The following is a 19934-nucleotide window of genomic DNA, read 5'->3' as shown; positions in this document are numbered from 1 at the left end:
ATCTTGGAGATGATGGGGTAGGGGCGCTGGACTCGGAGGAGGTCAAGCAGAGCCATCGGCTTGGCGATCTCCTTAAGATGGCTGCCCTGGACCGCCTGACGCGGAAGCGGCGAAGCTCCGCCCAGCATCCCGGCCCCGCCCCGCTCGCCAGGCCCCGCCCAGCGCCCCCTCCCCCCCCAGCGGTGCGGGTTGTGAGGTGTCTCAGCAAAGCGCCTGCGCAGTGGGCAGCGGCACGAGGGGCGGAGGCTTTATAACCACTTCGTTGACGCTACACAGTTTCTATCTCGGGGAGGGCGGCGGCTGAGGGGGTGCTGAGGCGGGAGCTGTGGCGGCGCTGGGCGCCGCTCGCCCCTCGGCCTCTGGGGGCCATGGGCTCCGAGAAGGACTCCGAGTCGCCACGCTCTACATCTCTACACGCGGCTGCGCCGGACCCCAAGTGCCGCAGCGGCGGCCGGCGCCGGCGCCTCACCTTCCACAGCGTCTTCTCCGCCTCGGCCCGCGGTCGCCGTGCCCGTGCCAAGCCGCAGGCCGAGCCGCCGCCCCCGGCCGCGCCGCCGCCGCCGCCCACCCCGGCCCCGGCCCCGGCCCCGGCCCCGGCCCCGGTCCCGGCCGCAGCCCAGGCCCAGCTGCCTGAGGCGCTGCCCGCCGTTCCGGCCGCCGAAGCTGAGGAGGAGGCCGAGGCAGTGCTGGGGCCCGGGTTCGACGATGAGGAGGCGGCGGAGGGCGGCGGCTCGGGCCCGGAGGAGGTGGAGTGCCCGCTGTGCCTGGTGCGGCTGCCGCCCGAGCGGGCCCCGCGCCTGCTCAGCTGTCCGCACCGCTCGTGCCGGGACTGCCTCCGCCACTACCTGCGCCTGGAGATCAGCGAGAGCCGGGTGCCCATCAGCTGCCCCGAGTGCAGCGAGCGACTCAACCCGCACGACATCCGCCTGCTGCTCGCCGACCCGCCGCTCATGCACAAGTACGAGGAGTTCATGCTGCGCCGCTACCTGGCCTCGGACCCCGACTGCCGCTGGTGCCCGGCCCCGGACTGCGGGTGAGCGCGGGGGCGTGGCCGCCGGGGGTGGCGGGCTGCGGCCGCTGAGACCCGGACCGGTGCCTGGGGACCGGACCCGTGGGTCGCCCGCCCCTGGAGGCGGCCCTGGACATAGCGTGCGTGTGTGTGTGTGTGTGCGCGCGTGTGTGTCCGTCCAAGCGTGGAGGGAGAGGTGAGGCATGACCCACGGGAGAGAGAAGCGGCTGCCATAGAGCTTGAGGTGGAGGCTGAACAGTCAGTGAGGGAGGGAGCTATCCATCAAGTCAGGAGGCAGGGCAGTTTTTTGTTGGGTAAATGGCCCTCTCTGTCCAGAGGTAAGGGGTGTCTCTTAATGAAGGGATATATGGCAGACGACGGAAGGAGAATATTCTGAGGGGGCAACGCTTCGGAGGGGTGTGTCCCTTTGGCTAGATACCGACTTAACAGCATTGCAGGAGAAGGTGTGTTCTTCCTGACCATCCCTGCTGAAAGTTGGGATGGAGGTGACGAGAATGGCACTGGGGGAAAGGACAGCTCTCTAGGAGAGCTCTGGGGGCTCCCTGAGCATTGTGTATCTTCTGTGCCAAGCTATTGGGAGGCCCCCCCGTGGTTCTTACACTGGTGCGTGGGGCAGGGTGAGGAGTGGACCCTTTCTTTGTCCAGAAAGCAATGGGGCACTCAGAGGAAGCATGCGGAGAGGTTGATATGGTAGGAGAAAATGTGTCTCCGAGCCCCTCCGATCTTGAGTTCTTGGTGACCGTCTTTTTAATGCACCATGCATATTGAGTTTTTAAGGTCAGTGAGAAAATATGCCATAACTGCAGAGACATAATACCAACAGATTTAGCTATCCAGAGCATTCAGTGGAGACTCCCCTCCTCCCATTAAAAAAATCTGTTTGTGTTACTGTCAGTACATCCCATGAAGCAAAGAGGGGCTCCTCTAGGTGGTTGGGAGTCAGACTGTGCCATTACCTGTTCTTTGACCTTGGGCAGACCATTTTATTCTTTCGTGTCATGTTTTGGGGACAGAAAGATACTAGGGACTCCTTGCAGTGAGTAAATGTAATGCTAGTAAAAAGCTTCATGATCTTTGCTTCAAAGGAGTTAAGGACTTTTAATTGTAGCCTATATATCAAGGCTGACTTAAGACTTCCATGCTGCTGCTGTTTGTCTCCTTCAAAAGAAGCCGACACAGACTGTCTAGGGGAGTAAAAAGAGTTAGCTTCTTCTGTTTATCTATTCTGCCAGACTTGTTTAGAGATGGGTGTGTTATTTAACCTCACTTAGATGGGGTTTCTAAATTACTTTGAAGTGTTGTTGTCAAAGGTACTGTGTTTATCTATGGTAGATCACTTTCGCTTTCAGTTAATAAGTATCAGAAGGAGCCATGTAGACTCTTGGAAGTTTTTGCTTGTATCTGGTGATCCCCCTAGCCGTAAGAGGTTAATTTATATGGTATTCACATTTCACAGACACCACTGATCTATTTTCTGAACCAAAGGAATTTAAGTGAACACTGTTCTTTTTGGAATAGTGTATTAACTCCTTTTTTGAGATGTAAGTTTCTTTGAATTTAAACTGAAAAATGTAGCACCGCTGATTATCTTTCTGGAAAAGCTCTTTTTGTTTTTATTCCTCTGAAGCCAAACTCTTGACTTTGCTCACATCAATAAAAATGGACAGGAATTAATTCACAATCTTGATTACAACTCCAAACCATTACTGATTTGGAAGTTATTAAAAAATTAGGTATTTTCTATTTTAGCCAAGTATTGCATCAGTTATAATCCAGAGTTTATTTTTTTAATTGGTTAAAGGAATTGTAATAATTATATATATAATTTTTTTTAAATGTGTTTATGGGTTTAAAGAAGGTAAAATTTGGAGAAAGAAAGCAAGCTGGCATCTGAGTATCCATGTGCCAGGCATACATAATTTAATTTGATCCTTGCAACATGATAAGATAAATTTGATCTAGTTTTACAGGTGAGGAAACCGAAGTTTAAATAAATTGAGTGACTTGTTTAGGGTCATGTAACTAAGTGTAAACACTGGTCTTAACTCCAACTGGGTTCAATAATCTTTCCTCTCAGCCTCTATTTTAAAAAGCATGGGCTTGTCAGCATTATTGGGGATGCTACTGTTTGGGTCATTTCAACAAGTGTGGCCTAAGGACAACATTGAGAGAGCCAAGGATACTAGAATCGATTTTCTTTACTGATTCTTATTGTCAACAGTCTCTCTTACCAGCTTTATTTTTCTTATCTGAAATAAGCCTAATCCTTTCCTGACTTGAGAGGCTTAATTATTGTTTGCACAATGTTTTCAGTAGAAGGTGTTAGATTAAACACGGAGTAACTTTAAAATTCTGTTACTCCCCAAACAGGTGTTTGGGTTCCCTGGGGATGTGGCCAGTGGTTTTGCCTCTTTTTTATGCCAGGAGAAAAATAGCTTGTTTTTGTTTTGTTTTGTTTTGTTTTAATCAAACTAGTCTACTCTTCTGGGTCTGGTAAAAATCATGGATGAGCACTACAACAGAAGCCTAAGCCCCAGTTATCTCTTCTTTTCATACCTGACCATCTTTACTGTCCACAGATCAATTTCTTACCAGCCAAATTTATCAAGTCCTCCCTTTGCTCTCTGTGTGTCAGTGTGTATGTGTTTGGCAGGGTGAGGGGAGCATATAAGTGATCCTACAGAGTTCTGATCACTAGTTTCACTGTGATTACTCATGATAATGAGAACACTATACATTAAAAGATTCATTATTTGTTTACAAAATATTTGTAGAACAGGGCAAAGAGTTTCGAGTTTTTCTTTTCCCATACTTGAAACAATTTTATTTTAGTTGTAAATAAGGGAACCAATTTTAGTGGGAAAACATTCACATCGTTATTTAATATTATTAAGTACAATACCACCAATTATTATCTTTAAAACATACTTTTAAATGAGATAAAATTAATTCAAAATACAAATCAGTGACATTTTTATAGTTATTTCTAATCTTTAGACTCTAGTTCTTTCTAATTATTCAGAAATAATTTCATTTTAGTTTCATACAGGTAGATGGTGGTAAATTCATTTTATAAGGGAGAAACCAGTGTAGAGAAGTTTGTATGGAACCCAGTGTCTCATAGCTAATAAATGGTACAGTTGATCTGTTACCCCTTAGAGTCTCTGCCTAAATATGAGGTGTTTTCAGAAACCCACAAATTCTGTAAATTTTTAATGATTTCCTCTCAAGTGCCCTGTTGTCAACCTTTAAACCCTTGCAGAATCTCTAGAAGACTAAGGGGTGAGCAAGGGCGGCAACAGGGCAGATCCTCCCTCCAACTGAGTAGGAGAAAATGCTGTCTTGACCTAAATTCTTTGTGCAGGTCCACCACTCCAGCCTCTCATTGCAGAGTTCCCCTGCAGAGTAGTCCTGTCTGCGTGCCGCCCCCCCCCCCCCACCTGACCACAGCAGGTAGTATCAGCTATTGGCATTCCTAGATAACTGGACTGGACCATCCCATGAACAGGAAGCTTCTATTTGTCTCTAGCATATTTATGAGGGAAGAGCAAGCTCCCTGAGCAAGAGAGATTTCTCAGCCAGTGAAGGAGTTTTCCTCCCTGAAGCCTTCCTGGACCTCTTTTCTTAATTCACTCCGTACCGTCTATCTCACAGCCCTTCTCTCTACCTCCCTCTCTCCCCATCATCTGCATCCTCCCCCAGTCCGATACAGCTCTCTCATATTTGCCGAAGTACTCGTTCTGTAGTGGAACAGTTTATATTGTTCCCCTGCCTAAAATTGTTCATATCTGACCTAAAAGATGACTCCTTATATCTTTAATAACTTATTTATATTATCTACCCTTATAATTTAAGCACCTTTATAGTATCCAACCATCTTTTGATCTTATTTTCTATTTTTCACATATATAAATATTTCCCAAGGTATATTATAGGCATTACTGGAAAAAGAAATGTTTTGTGACCAGATAAGCCTGGGAAATACTGGTTTGAACAAAATAAAGCAAATTTATTTCTGAACATTCTGAGCTTCTTAGACCCTTTAAACATGCTAATATACACTGTAAATCTTGTTAATACTAATAATGCAGTGTAAATCTTCAATCTGGTATAATTTTTCCAAATTTAGATTACCAGAAAACATGTTTTTGTTTTTTCAATGGCGTCTTTAAGGCGTAAGTGAAACTTTCCCTGACTAAAGTTTTGTAAACTTTAGCAGTTATTTTGGCCTGCCTTCTGTTAGTGTCCTTATTTAACAATGAATCTTGATCTCTGAATAGATAAAGAGCTTCTCTAGAGTAGGATATCTATATTCCAACCTGTGAACAGAATCTCTCAGTTAGCTCCCAGAGGAATAGATGTAGTTGAATTTTGATAAGAAAGATAAAGAATACAAACAGCACGGTTTTTGGAGGAGAAACATAACAGGAGGGTGGATGAGAAGAAGACAGATGATCATTCAACAGACACTTTGGAGAATTATGTAGTGTTTGAACCTTAGGTGAGTACTGGATATTACAAAAAGGACTTAAATGTGGTCCTCTTGACAGGGAGTTTGACTTGGTAGAGAGAGAGAGAGGGAGGGAGGGAGATGATAGATAGATAGATAGATAGATAGATAGATAGATAGATAGATAGATAGATAATTGTAACTGCAATGTAACAAATACTAAGGAAAATACAAATCCTCTTACAGGATAGATGAAAGGTTTTGCATGATGGTGTCAAGAAAGACTTCACAGAGGAGATAATATTTGATCTGGGCCTTGAAAAATACGAGTAGGAATTCATATCAGACAAACAAAGAAGTGGGTAGAGAAAAAAAGCATCTTAAATAGAATGTTATGAGCAACGGTATGGAGGTATAAAAATACAAGACTAAGTCTTCAGTCTAGTTTGGTTAGCTTCTGAATGCACAATATGGGGAGCATGATCTGGAAACTGACTAGAGATCAATCTGAAAAGGTTGACTGGGTTCAAGATTGACTGGGCCAATCTTATGCCATGCAAAGATTTTTTAGGCCTGAAGGACTTTCTTCTTTTTTGTTGAAGGATTTTAAGCAAAAGAGTAACATGATTGATAACCTTTTAGAATTGGAATTTGTATTGGAGTGGGGAATAAAGAGACCAGATAGTAGTCTCTTGCAGTTGTCTGACGAAGACGTAACATGAGTTTGAACTAGGGCAGGAAAAAGAAAGATAGTAAGAGTACAGTTCATTGTGACAACTTGGCCCATGTCTCCCTCCCTTAACATGTGCTCAGGGTTGATTTGTAAATGAAGTTACCTGGCCTGGAGCTTGGAAGTATAGACATAATATAAGAAAACATTTCTTTAACTACCAGAGTCTCTTTGAACATAATCAAATTCATACTAATGGGATTCTACCCCCACCTCCCAGGCTGAGGTTAGGCAATACTGTGTCTAGCCTGTCACACATTATGATGTTTCTGAAGACTTAGGAAATGAACAAAATTAGTAAAAGGTGTATGCACTTAAGGGGAAAAAGTGTGCATCTGTATTCTTAGCAACATGTAATTTCCTGTATCTTCTATTTAGCTTCTAATTAAGCAAACTTGAATGCTTGGCTAAGCTAAGAGAGCAGGGTAGGGGAGAGGGTCTAGTGTGAGACATGGAAGAAAAGAAACAAGATGATCAAGGCAGATTTGGTCTCTCAAAGATGAAGACTTTTTCCAACTACCTGGGGAAGAAGATTGCCCTATTTAGAACTTAGAACTTTACCCCTAAAGTGGTTTTATACAAAATTTTAGGATTAAGTTATAGTACCTGACATGTATTGTAAGCCAATACATACATGGATAAGTTTAAAAGATTGCTTTAGGGCAAAGTAATAGTCTAGGAGAAGAGCTAAAATGCCGTGGGGAAAAGGAAAAAACCTAAGCAGGAGAAGGTTTCTATCATTCATTCAACATAGGTATTTTAAACCTAAATTAGTGTGCTAGATCCTAGAGATTTTAAAAAATGGATGAACCTGGCTGGTGTGGCTCAGTGGTTGAGCATCGATCCATGAACCGAGAGGTCAGTGGTTCAGCTCGTGATCAGGGCACATAACCTGGTTGCAGGCTTGATCCTCAGTCGGGGGCGTGCAGGAGGACACCCATTGATGTTTCTCTGTCATCAGTGTTCCTATCTCTATCCTACTCCCTTCCTGTCTAAAAAATCAATAAAAACATATTTTAAAAAATGGATGATACTTTTCCTTGAGTGCAGTCTTGTCGGGGAAGTATGCATATAAACAGATGATTACAATATAATGTGATAAGTATTATAAAGTAATTGTGTTTCTCTGTGGGCTTCTTATAGTGTACCCATGCCAGAGTAAATTGCAGCCTTAAACTATTGCCCAGCCTCCTTACCTGTGGGCTGTGAGCACTGAAGGGAGTTGCACAGTGGGGCGGGCGGGGGGCGGGAAGGGGAGTAATTGTGCATAGGCATGAAGTAAACAATCAGCTGCCTGGAGAGGTTAAGTAGATTTTACAGAGATGATGACATTTGAGCTGGCTCTTACATGGATAAGAAGTAAGGTAAGGTCATTTCTAGGCAGACGGAATAGTGTATATAAAGGCCAGGAAGTAAGACCAAAAAAAAAAGTGCTGTGATTTTATGCCGTTCCTGTCATGGCAAGATCTCAAATGTAGTTTCAGAACATGTTTAGTAACACTTGAAGGTGGCAAGCACCTACACCTCTATTTTGGGGATAGAAGCTACCATTTGGAGATTTTAATTGGCACAGCATGAGTCAGGAGCAAGGAGCTCAGACCAGGCACCCAAAAACAGGAATGCCAAATCTCGTGCCCTGAGTAATTCTGTGTCATGGTAATAGATTGCTTTGAGCTCATGAGTATTTGGGTTTATTTTACTTTCTTGGAACCAAATTCCACGCCCAAAATTGACATTGTCAGTCCTACCAAATGTTCTTATTTTTCAAGAAGAGGGGTTGGGGGAACCTGTTAATAAATATTTACTCCCGCCATGTAAGGTAAGAATGGATCATGAAATATTCAAGGCTTCCTGACTGGCAGTCTGTCTAAATTGTATCACCAGAAGTTGACTTAATATTTTTCTGAGATCATCCAGTACCTTTCCCGCTTAAGAGAGAGGGAGAAAGGTGAGAGAAAGAGAGAAAAGGAGAGGGAGGAAAGAAGGAGAAAAAAAGGTATGGAAAGATAATTATGAGCTTTCAGTAGGAGAAGTTGATCATGAATCCATCTATGACTATTGTCTCCGAGGCTGTGGTCAGACCAGCTTCACTGTGGAATGTAAAAATGAAAAAGTATACTTGCTATAGTTTGTGGTATAGCTCTTCATTTTACAAGTGTCCTGTCCCTTATGTAAACAAATTCTAATCTCTCTAAATACAGCAAACCATCGGAAGGAAATTGTTTTGTACCTTGTTATTTATGAAACTTACTGTGGCAAACTGCTCCTAAAACAGCTTAAACTATGACTGAATACATGCTAGAAATTCAGGCTAAATATGATATTTCTCCTTATTTTTTTCAGGAAATAAATGATTTGTGTTTTTAGAATCTCAAGAAATTTACTTTCTCACACAGAAAATGTTTTACAGTTTGTTAAACACATTTGTGCATGTGTGTTATGTGTGTTCTTAAATCATATGTGGTGGTGGGGAGTGCCAAACAGTGTTACCCCACTGAACTGATGAATGTCTGTCTGTCTTCGTTAGATCATTCTTACCTTACTGATATCTCTTCCTATTTCCTTACCCAGCTATGCTGTTATTGCCTATGGCTGTGCCAGCTGCCCAAAGCTGACCTGTGAGAGGGAAGGCTGCCAGACTGAGTTCTGCTACCACTGCAAACAAATATGGCACCCAAATCAGACATGCGATATGGCCCGTCAGCAGAGGGCGCAGACTTTGCGAGTACGGACAAAGCACACTTCAGGTCTCAGTTATGGGCAAGAATCGGGACCAGGTATAAATTGGCCTTGTCTCATTTGTGTCTTTATTTTATACTTCATAATGTGAGCCCAAAGCTGGGAGAGATTACCTTAAACTATATAACGAAGTATTTCCTGGGATCAGATATCAGAAGATATTTGGCAGTACTTTACTTTCAGTATTATAATTGATGTGTAGCTTCCCTCTCTACCATAGTAGGTTATCCAACTCGGGTAAAATCGGAATACAATAAAATTGAATTCCCTAGTTTCTGCCTTCTTAGTAATAGGTATCCGGTTGGAGAGCAATTAGGTCCTTTTGCTAGGGGCTTTTTCAAAACTTTAATTGTGAGCAGAAAAACATTTAATTAGTGTTACAATGTGTACTGCTTTCCTACTAGCTTTAAGTGCATTACACTTTTGGAAATAGGGTACATATGGAAGGACAGGAAGTATTAGTATGGATTAATGATTAACCTTAAACGTAGGAATATCACACATTCAGTTCCACCTTTTACAAGTCAGAGAAAACATTTTAAAATGTCAGTGAGTTTATTGCCTTTTATAAATGTCCTTATTTCACTGACGTCATTCGGGAGAGGCTAGTAGGAAAGATTTTATCATTCACTTTTTCCTGGAACAGCATAATCTCAAATTGTCATTTTAATAGGATAGCTTCTGCCTTGCTGTGAAGATTACCAGGTGTATGCTACGCAGCATACCCAACTGTTTTTAGGTTTTTAATTTGAAAGAATATTGGGAAGGAATTGTGGGTTACAGTAAGAGCAAGTTACAATGATTATTGCTGAGTCTGAGAAATTAATTTCCTGAACTAAAGTTTTTCGAAACTTAAAGCCAATTCCAGTCTGCAGACTATTTTTCCTGCTGGACTGTGCTTTTAATATTGCCAGCCTTTTGGCTGGTGAAATTCCATTTTTCTTGAAACCATCTTTCTCTAGGGAAGTCTCCTTGCTCAGAGTGTGGCTCACGTGGTGTGTAAGATGCCAGTTTTTGGGATAGGCAGCTTGCTATAAGACAGGATCCATTTTATGAAATTTCCTGAGGTCTAGACATAGCCAGCCTTCCAGTGAAGTGGGTTGCATAATTTGGAATTCTTAGTCAAGAGTTCTTTATTGCCTCCCCATTTTTTATATATACTCATAGGATTAATAAAGTCTAACAAGGTTTAACTGGAGTTACTTTTCTGCCTATTCCTCCTTCCCCCCCTTAGCAGATGACATCAAGCCATGCCCACGATGTAGTGCTTACATTATTAAGATGAATGATGGAAGCTGTAATCATATGACCTGTGCAGTATGTGGCTGTGAATTCTGTTGGCTTTGTATGAAAGAGATCTCAGACTTGCATTACCTCAGGTGAGTTGGAAAATGTGTCTGTTGCCTTTATAGTCTTGTTCTCATATTGATTGAGAGAAAATGCTGTCAAAGAGACATTGTTGTCTGTCCTGTCATTACAGCATAAGGAAACTGTAAAAAAGTTCCTCCAAAGTATCCTCTGAAAGTGTTTTTTCCAGCTCAGCAAACTTCCAGGAACTGTTTCCATTACCTTCCAGATAGAGTTCAATTTTCCTAGCTTGGTTTTTAAGGTTTTCCAGTCTGGCCCTAGTCTACTTTTCTAGCTTTTTCCATTTTGCTTTCATACATGCTATATTCCAGATACATAATCTAGGCTTGCTGTTCCCTGTGTGTCTCCTGTGCTATCTTACCCCTCCATACTTGTTCACAAGTTCTTTACTTTGCCTGGATTGATTTCTAATCGCCTCTCCCAGCAACCCTATTTTTTAAAAATATGTTTTTATTTTATTTCATTTTATTTTTAGAGAGAGAGAGGGAAAGAGACATCGATCAGTTGCCTCCTGCACACACCGCTATCAGGGATCGAACCCACAACCTGGGCGTGTGCCCTGATCGGGAATCGAGCCTGTGACCCTTCGGTATACAGGATGACACTCAGCCAACTGAGCCACACTGCCTAGGGCACTAGCAACCCTATTTTATCTCAACCTGTTCAGTTCTTATCTACCCTTCAAGGGCCACTTAAATGCTGTTTCATCTGTGATGCCTTCCCCAGCCTTTTCTGCCTCACTCTTCTTAATTGACAGTCCTTAAATGTTTCTTTCTTTTTTTTAAAAAATATATCTTTATTTTTTTACTTTTTATTTTTTTTAATATATCTTTATTGATTTCAGAGAGAGGAAGGGAGAGGGAGAGAGAGAGAGAAACATCAGTGATGAGAAAGGTCATTGATCGGCTGCCTCCTGCACCCCCCCTACTGGGGATCGATCGAGCCTACAACCCAGGCATGTGCCCTAACCAGGAATCGAACCACAATCTCAGGGATCCTAGGCCGACACTCAACCGCTGAGCCACGCCTGGCCCGGCCTTAAATGTTTCTTTATGAATGTCATCATTACTTTTACTTCATGTACATGTCTAATTTTGCTAAACTATTTAAGTTTCTTAAAGCTAGAATTACCTTTTTCCAGTTCCTTGCATGTAGAGAGTTTCCAAAGAATTCATTGAGTGAATATTAAAATATTGTCATGGCGGAGTTAATATTTACAAATTTAATTCTTGTGTGGATGAAACACTTTGATTTCCAGTTTAGCAAACATTTGAGTACTTCTAGTCTACCAATTAATGGGGACACAGGAGTGTATAAGATATGATTCCTACTTTCAAAATTGCTTATCCCATCTGGTAGAGAAGACAGGACAAAGGGAGTAAGCAAAAATGGATGGACTGAAAAGGGCTGAGTGTAAACATAGCCAAACTCAGAGTATGAAAGTGACATAAAGGCTGTGACAAAGTCTTTCTATGTCCTTTCCCAGGAACATGGTTCTCAGTACTTATCAGATGTGGTAGGACATATGCCAAGAAAACTTGGCAAATCAGAGTGTTCAATAGCTGCAAGGCACAGTGCAGTTTGGATAAGGTGTCAAGTGTGGAGGCTATGCAGGATCCCAAGTAGTGTCAGTCAAGGAAGCTGAATCAGATTGGTAGGTTAGGGAGGACAAAGTTCAGCAGAAAAAAATAGAAAAGAGGTTTCAAATCTGGAGGTTTGCCTTTACAAAAAAAAGTAAAGAGCCCAGAGCTCCAATAGTCTGGTCTTGTCCTTTGCTCCCTCATGTAATATATTCATTTCCTGTCACTTCTTGTAACTTTTTTTTTTTAATGTATCTTTATTGATTTCAGAGAGAGGAAGGGAGAGAGAGAGAGAGAGATAGAAACATCAATGATGAGAGAGTCATCATTGATCAGCTGCCTCCTGCATGCCCCCACCTGGGGATCGAGCCCGAAACTCGTCATGTGCCCTGACCAGGAATTGAACCGTGATCTCCTGGATCCTAGATTGATGCTCCACTACTGAGCCACGCCCGGCTGGGCACTTCTTGTAACTTTTAACTACTCCTATTGAAAAGAAGGTTCTTGCTTTTATTAAGCTCTCTGGTGATAACAGCTGCATTTATTTGTAATATTGACATTAACTTCAGCATGTTTCCTCTGCAGCCCCTCTGGCTGCACATTCTGGGGCAAGAAGCCATGGAGCCGTAAGAAGAAAATTCTTTGGCAACTGGGCACATTGATTGGTGCTCCAGTGGGGATTTCCCTCATTGCTGGCATTGCCATTCCTGCCATGGTCATCGGCATTCCTGTTTATGTTGGCAGGAAGGTAAGACATTGAGTTCTGTGCATGTTCCATTTTCAGGTTTGTTGGTAAAGGTTTGAAGGAAATGGGGAGGAGCTTATGTTTCAGGGCTGCCTGAAACCCAGCTGGTTCTTAGATAAAAATAACCTTAATTTCTTAAATGGATTTTCATAAACCCCCAAGAGATCTGAAAGTTCTTATTAACATCCTGGGCCTGGTTTGTCTCAGTCTGTGACTTGAAGGTGAAATGCTTACTTCACCCTCCTGAGTTATTTTGTCTCTTCTTGGTTTAACTTTCTCTGTATCTGTTTATATCTTCCTGGTCTGATTAGGTTAAATCAGAGGTGGAGGATTGGGGTGGAGGATTTGTTTTACTATAGATAACTTATATGGGGATATTCACTTCTTTTACTACCTTGGCAAAAAGGTTGATGTCCTAACCTGTTTACCTGGATTTTTTTTTCTTATTCTTAGATTCATAGCAGGTATGAGGGAAGGAAAACCTCCAAACATAAGAGGAATTTGGCTATCACAGGAGGAGTGACTTTGTCGGTCATTGCATCCCCAGTTATTGCTGCAGTTAGTGTTGGTAAGAAGCTGGCCACGACCATGACTCCACTCTTTCCTCTCCACACCCCCATCAGCTTTCTGACTATCACAGTTTAGCCAGCTGGCCAGATGTTTCATCCTGGAAGCCCCTATATTTTTTACCAAATTCACCTTAGGAGTTAATTTTATTAGGTACTATTATTATGATTATCAACCACACTAAATTATCAGAGTTAGGGAATCTTTCAAAGAAAGTTGAATTAAAGTATTACTTTAAGGCCTAGTTTTTTACCTTTTATCTTCTTTTTTTCTCTACTTGCAATGGAACCCACAAAACAAAGTTACTTTTATTTTGATTTGCTTAGCGCCTCACATTATTCGGGGGAAGCATGAAGGTTTATTTCAGAATAATAGTAATATAACTAACATTTATTGAGGTTCTCCATGTGCCAGAAGCAGTTCTGAGTGTTTCTTATGTATTAATTCATTTAATTCCCACAGCAGAATAATTGCAACAGAAAGATCCAGTAATTTGCCCAAGGCACTTAGCTGGGACATGAATCAAGGCACTCTGAATTCAGAGCCTATGCTTCTAACAACTGAGCCATTCTGCCTCACAAAACAGTCAGATTTTGGAATTAACACTCTGGGGATCCTAACCCCAAGAGTCACTTATTTAATGTTTGGTTATTGATTTGATTTTGGATTAGCACTTCAGCAGGGGGAAAATTAAAGCAACATACACTTACTGTGCTTGGCACTGTATATACATTCCCTTTTGATCATTGACAGTCCTGGGAAGCTATTTCCAAGGTCATATGATTAGTAAGTTGGAGCCAAAATTTTAATCCAAGCCTGATTGTAAAGCCAGTTGTCATTCTACCTCTTTGGACCAATCTTCATCTTTGGAATAGCCATCTTTTGCCTTTCCTTGGCCCTTTCTAAAGTAGTTTGTCTATGCTCAGGCTGGGAAGGAGAATTCAGGACAGTTGCAACCTGATGGCCTGCTGACATGTTTCCTTCTCTTCCTCCAGGTATTGGTGTCCCCATTATGCTGGCTTATGTCTATGGGGTTGTGCCCATTTCTCTCTGTCGTGGAGGCGGCTGTGGAGTTAGCACAGCCAATGGAAAGGGAGTGAAAATTGAGTTTGATGAAGAAGATGGCCCAATCACAGGTAAAGGAGGATTTTCATTTCCTTTGTAATTTATGGAACATCAGATAAAAGTCAGTAAAATTTAGCACATTTTACAGAGAGATTGCCATTGGATTGCTTCAGATAATGAGCTTCGTGGGGGTAAAGTATTTTTAGCTTTTCATTTCTTTGTTCCAGAGTTATTAGGTTAATTCCTCTGGTACTTGCTTCTGTGTGGCAGGTACAAACTTGTAGGATTCCAAGTATGCTGGTAATAGTAGTGATTATAATAAAGTCTTAAATCTGCACAGTACTTTATAATTTTCAGAGGACTTTACACAGTTATTATCTTACTTGGTGTTTTTTTTACAACAGCTCTCTAAAGAGAAAGGGTGGGGGCTCTTATTATGCCCCATTTAATGGGAACTTCTTTAAGCTTTTGTCTCAACATCTGTTAAATGGGTTTAAGAGCTTCTGCAGAGCTGGGATCAGAGCAAGCCTTCTGACTTCTACTTTAATGTTGTTTCCACTTTATCATATTAACTCATCGGCGGCACAGAGCTCTCCAAAGGTTTTTCAAGCTTCCTACTAGAATCAGCCACATGACCTAAATTGTATTTTGAAATATTCATGTTTGATTAGATGGCATCTATGATATATTGGAAAGAACAGTGGACTTGGAATCAGAATTTTTGTTTTGTGTGACTAGCCATGACTTGGACAAGTCATTTAGTTCTAAGCTTTTGTTTCCTCATTGAAAATTAGAGCTATCTGTGCCTAGTTATTGGAGAGATTATATACGAATATATGGTAAAACTCTTGATGTGTGGTGGCTGCGTATAGTAGCAGTTCATTAACTGAATAAATGAGTATTTTTCTACATGAATATTTTCCTCTCTGAAGAGTCACCGCAGGAAAGTGCCAGACTGTTTTGATGCTGTGCTGTCTTGAATTGAGATGTTGGTTTCCATTTCCAGTGGCAGATGCCTGGCGAGCCCTTAAGAATCCCAGCATTGGAGAAAGTAGCATTGAAGGTCTGACCAGTGTCTTGAGCACCAGTGGAAGCCCTACAGATGGACTCAGTGTAATGCAGGGCCCATACAGCGAAACAGCCAGCTTTGCAGCCCTCTCAGGGGGCACACTTAGTGGTGGCATTCTTTCCACTGGCAAGGGAAAATACAGCAGGTAAGCAAATAGATCATTTCTGACAGAATCAGTTGGAATTATAGCACACAGCATACCTGTATGAGCCGTTTCTCTGTACCAGGCATGTCCCATGTATCATCTTATTTTGATTTAATCATCAGTGGGGGTTTGTTTTGTTTTTTACTTTTACAATTAGAAAACAGGCTCAGAAAGGTTAGGTGACTTACACAAAGTTAAGTGTTCTTTCTGCTATTCCATATGAAGAATAATATTTAGATCCTCTCTCTACTATATTAGGACACTTGCTTCAAAAAGGGAAAGCATACATTTTTACAGAATTTCCAAGGTCATGCTCTCCATTAGGCTTGTCAGTGGCCTTCAGCTGAAGAGCATTTATGCTGTATCTTGTTAGCTTATTGGCTGTCATCTTCATTATCTTACTATTCCCGTTTGGTAGATAAAATCACTTCTGTGAACTTGTGTTGAGAATTTGTAAAGCTTTATAACTAAAAAGGTTGTGACTTGCTTGGTTATTTCACCAGTTAGACAAATGAGAACATATTTAGAGAAACTTAACAGCTGTTACATGAGAAGCAATTAGTTGAATGCACTGGAAACAGAGACCTGGGAGGGGTGGGGGTGGGGCAAAACAAGTTAGGGAGGTAGGGGAGATGGTTGCCTTCAGGTATCTGAAGGGTCTTGAACTGGAAAAAAGAATTAAACTTCTCACTCATGTCAAGAGGTAGATTAAGATGACTTGGCTAGAGGGAAACCAATTTCATTTCAGTACGGAGAATATAGGGAAAACCTATGTAAAAGTCCAAAGAAAAAATGGATTACCTTAGTAAATACTCAGCTACCTATCCTTGAAAGTGTTTAAAGTGAGTCCAGATAGCCGTTTAGCCATTAAGAGTCAAGCAACAGATGGCAGATGGACTGGATAGCCATACCTGAGTGCTTGTCAGTCACCTGGGAGCCTCTTAAAAATAGATTTCAAGGCCCTGCCCCAGTATTAGTAAATTAGAATTTCCTGGAGTGGGATTTAGGGATCTGTATTTTGAAAAGGCTCCCCAGGTGATTCTATCATAGTCATTGCACGGAATAGCACCTGGGAACCACTTAAGTAGATGGTCTTTGTGAAAGGCCTCTTCCGATTGAGAGTGAGCCTGAGGCAATTGAGAGTGAGCCTGAGGCAGAGCCGAAGCTTTTCCATTGTACTGCCTCCTTTTCCTGGGCGGTGGTGCATGGTGAAGGGCATCTGAGGCTGGAGCAGCACAGCAAAGGCACAGGCAGCAGGCTGGAGGTTGTTTGAATGTGCAGCTGCAGGCTGTTGCTGACCCGTCCGCATCTCATGACTGTGGTGGTTCTTTGTTAGGGGATCCTGCCCCCACATTCTGGAGAATTCACTGTTGCTATCTTAAAACCAACACCCCTATAAATAAGCAGAGATAATTGTAGACTGACTTGCTGAAACTGCAGTTTAGCCAGTCCAGCTGTTCCAGTTCTGTGAAAGCTTTCTATAGGAAGTGAGTGAATCAGATGAGTTTGACTGTGAAACCTATTATGAGGAAATACTTAAGTGTACAAAAAAATGGTGTTGGAACCAAGAAAGGAAATAGTTATGGGTTCTTAGCTCTGAGACACCACTGGAAAAGTCTGCTGCTCTTGTAGGAGGTTGGCTCCTGTATGTCCTTCAATCTCATAGCTTGGGGAGGGTATTTGATTGCTAAATGTTTGAGTTCCTTGTATGTGTAAAACGAGGAGGGTAAAGTGAATGAGATGTGGCCTTTCGTTTTTTGGAGCTCTCAGATGACTGGGAAAGAGATGTGTAAATTGGTTAATAAATAGGTAGGTGCTGTAGGAGCACTCCTAGCAGGAAGTGACAGGTTTGCTGGGGGAGTGAGGAGAAGTACTTTCTTTGTTAAGGACTGATACGAGTTTGTCATCTAGAGAAATGAAACTTCCAGAGAGTGGGAATAGCATGTGCAAAGTCATGGAGGTATAAAATGTGTATAGGTGTGTAAGGAAAGAAAAAAAATCAGAGTGATTATGATTTAGGGTCTGTGATGAGAGAGGAACTAGAGAGAGAGCTTGGAGGCAGATGAGGAAGACCTTAAATGCCTATTGTCAATAGGGAGCCAAGAGAGGATTGTTCGAGTGATCAGACTTTTGTCCCCATTGGCACTGATCTGGAAGTACTTTAACTTGGACTTAGGGCTACTGCAGAGGGAGCCCAATTGCATTATCCAGGCAGGAGATATTGAGGGCCTGAAGTTAAGCAGTAGCAATGGGGATAGAAAGGAGGGGACGATATCAATAGATATTTAAGAGAGAAAATGTGTGGGCATCCACCTTGAGCCGTTTGACAATTGGGGAAGATCCTAGCAACTCAGTTTACAAGAGAATAATGGAAGAGATGTGTGCCAGGAAGCAGACTGCCTCAGAATACCCAGGTCTCATATTAACTTGAACGTCCCCTCTTTACACAGGTTAGAAGTCCAAGCCGATGTCCAAAAGGAAATTTTCCCCAAAGACACAGCCAGTCTTGGTGCAATTAGTGACAACGCAAGTACTCGTGCTATGGCCGGTTCCATAATCAGTTCCTACAACCCACAGGACAGGTATGTGACCAGTCAGATGACTAGGAGAGGTTGCATTTTTGGGTCAGGTACTAGCCTTCAGAAGCCCAATGCCTTATGTTAGAGCTCTGTGTACCGTCTAGTGGGATATATAGTGTGTGTACCCGGTGACTTCACTGAACAAGTTCTTGGCAGCTCTTGATTGATCCTGTGTGTTAGCACTTGAGTTTTAGAGGGTTGTTTCCTTTTCTTTTTTCCTTTTCCTCCTTCTCTTGGCTTTTGCGACTGTAATTATTCACGTGGAACTTTAAGAGCTAGATTGGTGTTCATTGATGTCTGTGGGTCTATGGGTTTCTGCCCTCATGTTGCCCTTTGCTTGATGTGGCTCCTGTAGCCTATTTCTCTTTATTTTTGAGAAGCTAGTGTAGCTAGTATGGTGTGATTGCAGCACCCCCTTCTGGAGAGTTTCTGGGTTCTTCTAATTGTGGCATGGCAGTAAAAAGCTATGAATCTTCTTTCATATTTGGGTAAGATAGTGTGAGGCTCTGATACTTAGTTGAATTTTGGAAGCTCTTTTTTAGTTTAAAGAAATTGGGAGAGCCCTGGCTGGTGTGGTTCAGTGGTTGGAGCATTGTCTCATGCACTGGAAGGTCACGGGTTTGATTTCCGGTCAGGACACATACCTAGGTAGTGGGTCCAATCCCCGGTCGGGGCATGTGCAGGAGGCAACCAATCGATGTATCTCTCTCACATCAATGTTCCTCTCTCTCAGTCTCTCTCCCTTCCTCCCTCTCTGAAATCAATAAAAAAAGAAAACTAGATGATGACCAAAAAAAATGTTTTTTAATGCAATTGGTAGAGGGGTGTGTGTGTGTGTGTGTTAAATCAACAAAAAGTATCTAATTGTTCTTCTCCATCTCATTTGAGTGTTAAGTTAAATTTTCAGTTTCACTAAAAGTGAGCTCTAGTCTATTTACCTATGTTTTTGGACGTCCTAATCCTGAACCCACAAACTGCTTTTACCAACAGGTATAGCATGACCCATGCATGATTCAGCATAGTGGGTTTTGTCTCCACAGAGAATGCAACAATATGGAAATCCAAGTGGACATTGAAGCCAAACCAAGCCACTACCAGCTGGTGAGTGGAAGCAGCACAGAGGACTCGCTCCATGTTCATGCTCAGATGGCAGAGAATGAAGAAGAAGGTGGTGGTGGTGGCAGTGGCAGTGGCAGTAACGAAGAGGATCTCCCCTGCAAACACCAAAGCTGTGAACAGAAAGACTGTCTGGCCAGCAAACCTTGGGACATTAGCCTGGCCCAGCCCGAGAGCATCCGCAGTGACCTGGAGAGCTCCGATACGCAGTCAGATGATGTGCCAGATATCACTTCAGATGAGTGTGGCTCCCCTCGCTCCCATACTGCAGCCTGCCCCTCAACTCCCAGAGCCCAAGGTGCGCCAAGCCCAAGTGCCCATATGAACCTCTCTGCCCCAGCTGAGGGGAAGACTGTCTTGAAGCCAGAAGGTGCAGAAGCCAGAGTATGAAGTGGAATGAATGCTCCTGTTCTGAGAAGCACACTTGTAACTGCATCTTTTGGAATCTTTCTTTTGGGGGGTGGGGGTGGAGATTTATGTATTTTATTTCAAAGATTCTCTGGTAACAGGTTTTCCCCAGGGAAATTCTGAGAAATTTACAGTTTCTTACAGATAAAACATGGGAAATTTTGCCCTTAGTCCCACATCCTACTATCCCCCTTTTTTTAAGTTTTAATTTATTGGTTAAACTAATGGTGGCAATCCATGAGGTGTGTCAAAGAGTGTACAGATGTATGTGTGTATATTGTATGTATGCTAACATTACTGAAGGACACATTTTAATAAAGATTTCTGTTGTAATTCAATTCAT

The 19934-nt window shown here is 42.5% G+C and overlaps 1 protein-coding gene across 4 annotated transcripts; it reads left to right on the top strand.

Annotated features, from left to right (window-relative positions):
- The first annotated feature begins 287 nt into the window (after positions 1 to 287).
- RNF19B (ring finger protein 19B) lies at positions 288 to 19929 on the top strand. 4 transcript variants are annotated; one of them, XM_081144632.1, is made up of 9 exons: positions 288 to 1033; positions 8782 to 8987; positions 10187 to 10328; positions 12483 to 12645; positions 13096 to 13210; positions 14205 to 14345; positions 15281 to 15488; positions 17939 to 18070; positions 19108 to 19929. In XM_081144632.1, exons 1-9 carry the CDS (start codon positions 369 to 371, stop codon positions 19571 to 19573), a joined length of 2238 nt encoding a protein of 745 aa, XP_081000758.1. In that variant the 5' UTR covers positions 288 to 368; the 3' UTR covers positions 19574 to 19929. The 4 variants fall into 4 exon arrangements, with proteins under 4 accessions (XP_081000758.1, XP_081000757.1, XP_081000760.1 ...); XM_081144631.1 differs by having other exon boundaries at positions 10184 to 10328; XM_081144634.1 differs by lacking the exon at positions 17939 to 18070.
- The last annotated feature ends 5 nt before the right edge of the window (positions 19930 to 19934 follow it).

This window comes from Miniopterus schreibersii, assembly GCF_964146895.1.
Source record: "Miniopterus schreibersii genome assembly, chromosome: 8".
Lineage (NCBI taxonomy): Eukaryota > Metazoa > Chordata > Mammalia > Chiroptera > Miniopteridae > Miniopterus > Miniopterus schreibersii.
This window is presented reverse-complemented; position numbering and strand designations above follow the sequence as displayed.

Coding starts and splice junctions, on each gene's coding strand:
- RNF19B (XM_081144631.1), top strand. CDS start 369: ATGGGCTCCGAGAAGGACTCCGAGTCGCCACGCTCTACATCTCTACAC. Junction 13,211..14,204: donor TATTGCTGCAGTTAGTGTTG/GTAAGAAGCTGG, acceptor CTCTTCCTCCAG/GTATTGGTGTCCCCATTATG. Junction 14,346..15,280: donor AGAAGATGGCCCAATCACAG/GTAAAGGAGGAT, acceptor TTCCATTTCCAG/TGGCAGATGCCTGGCGAGCC.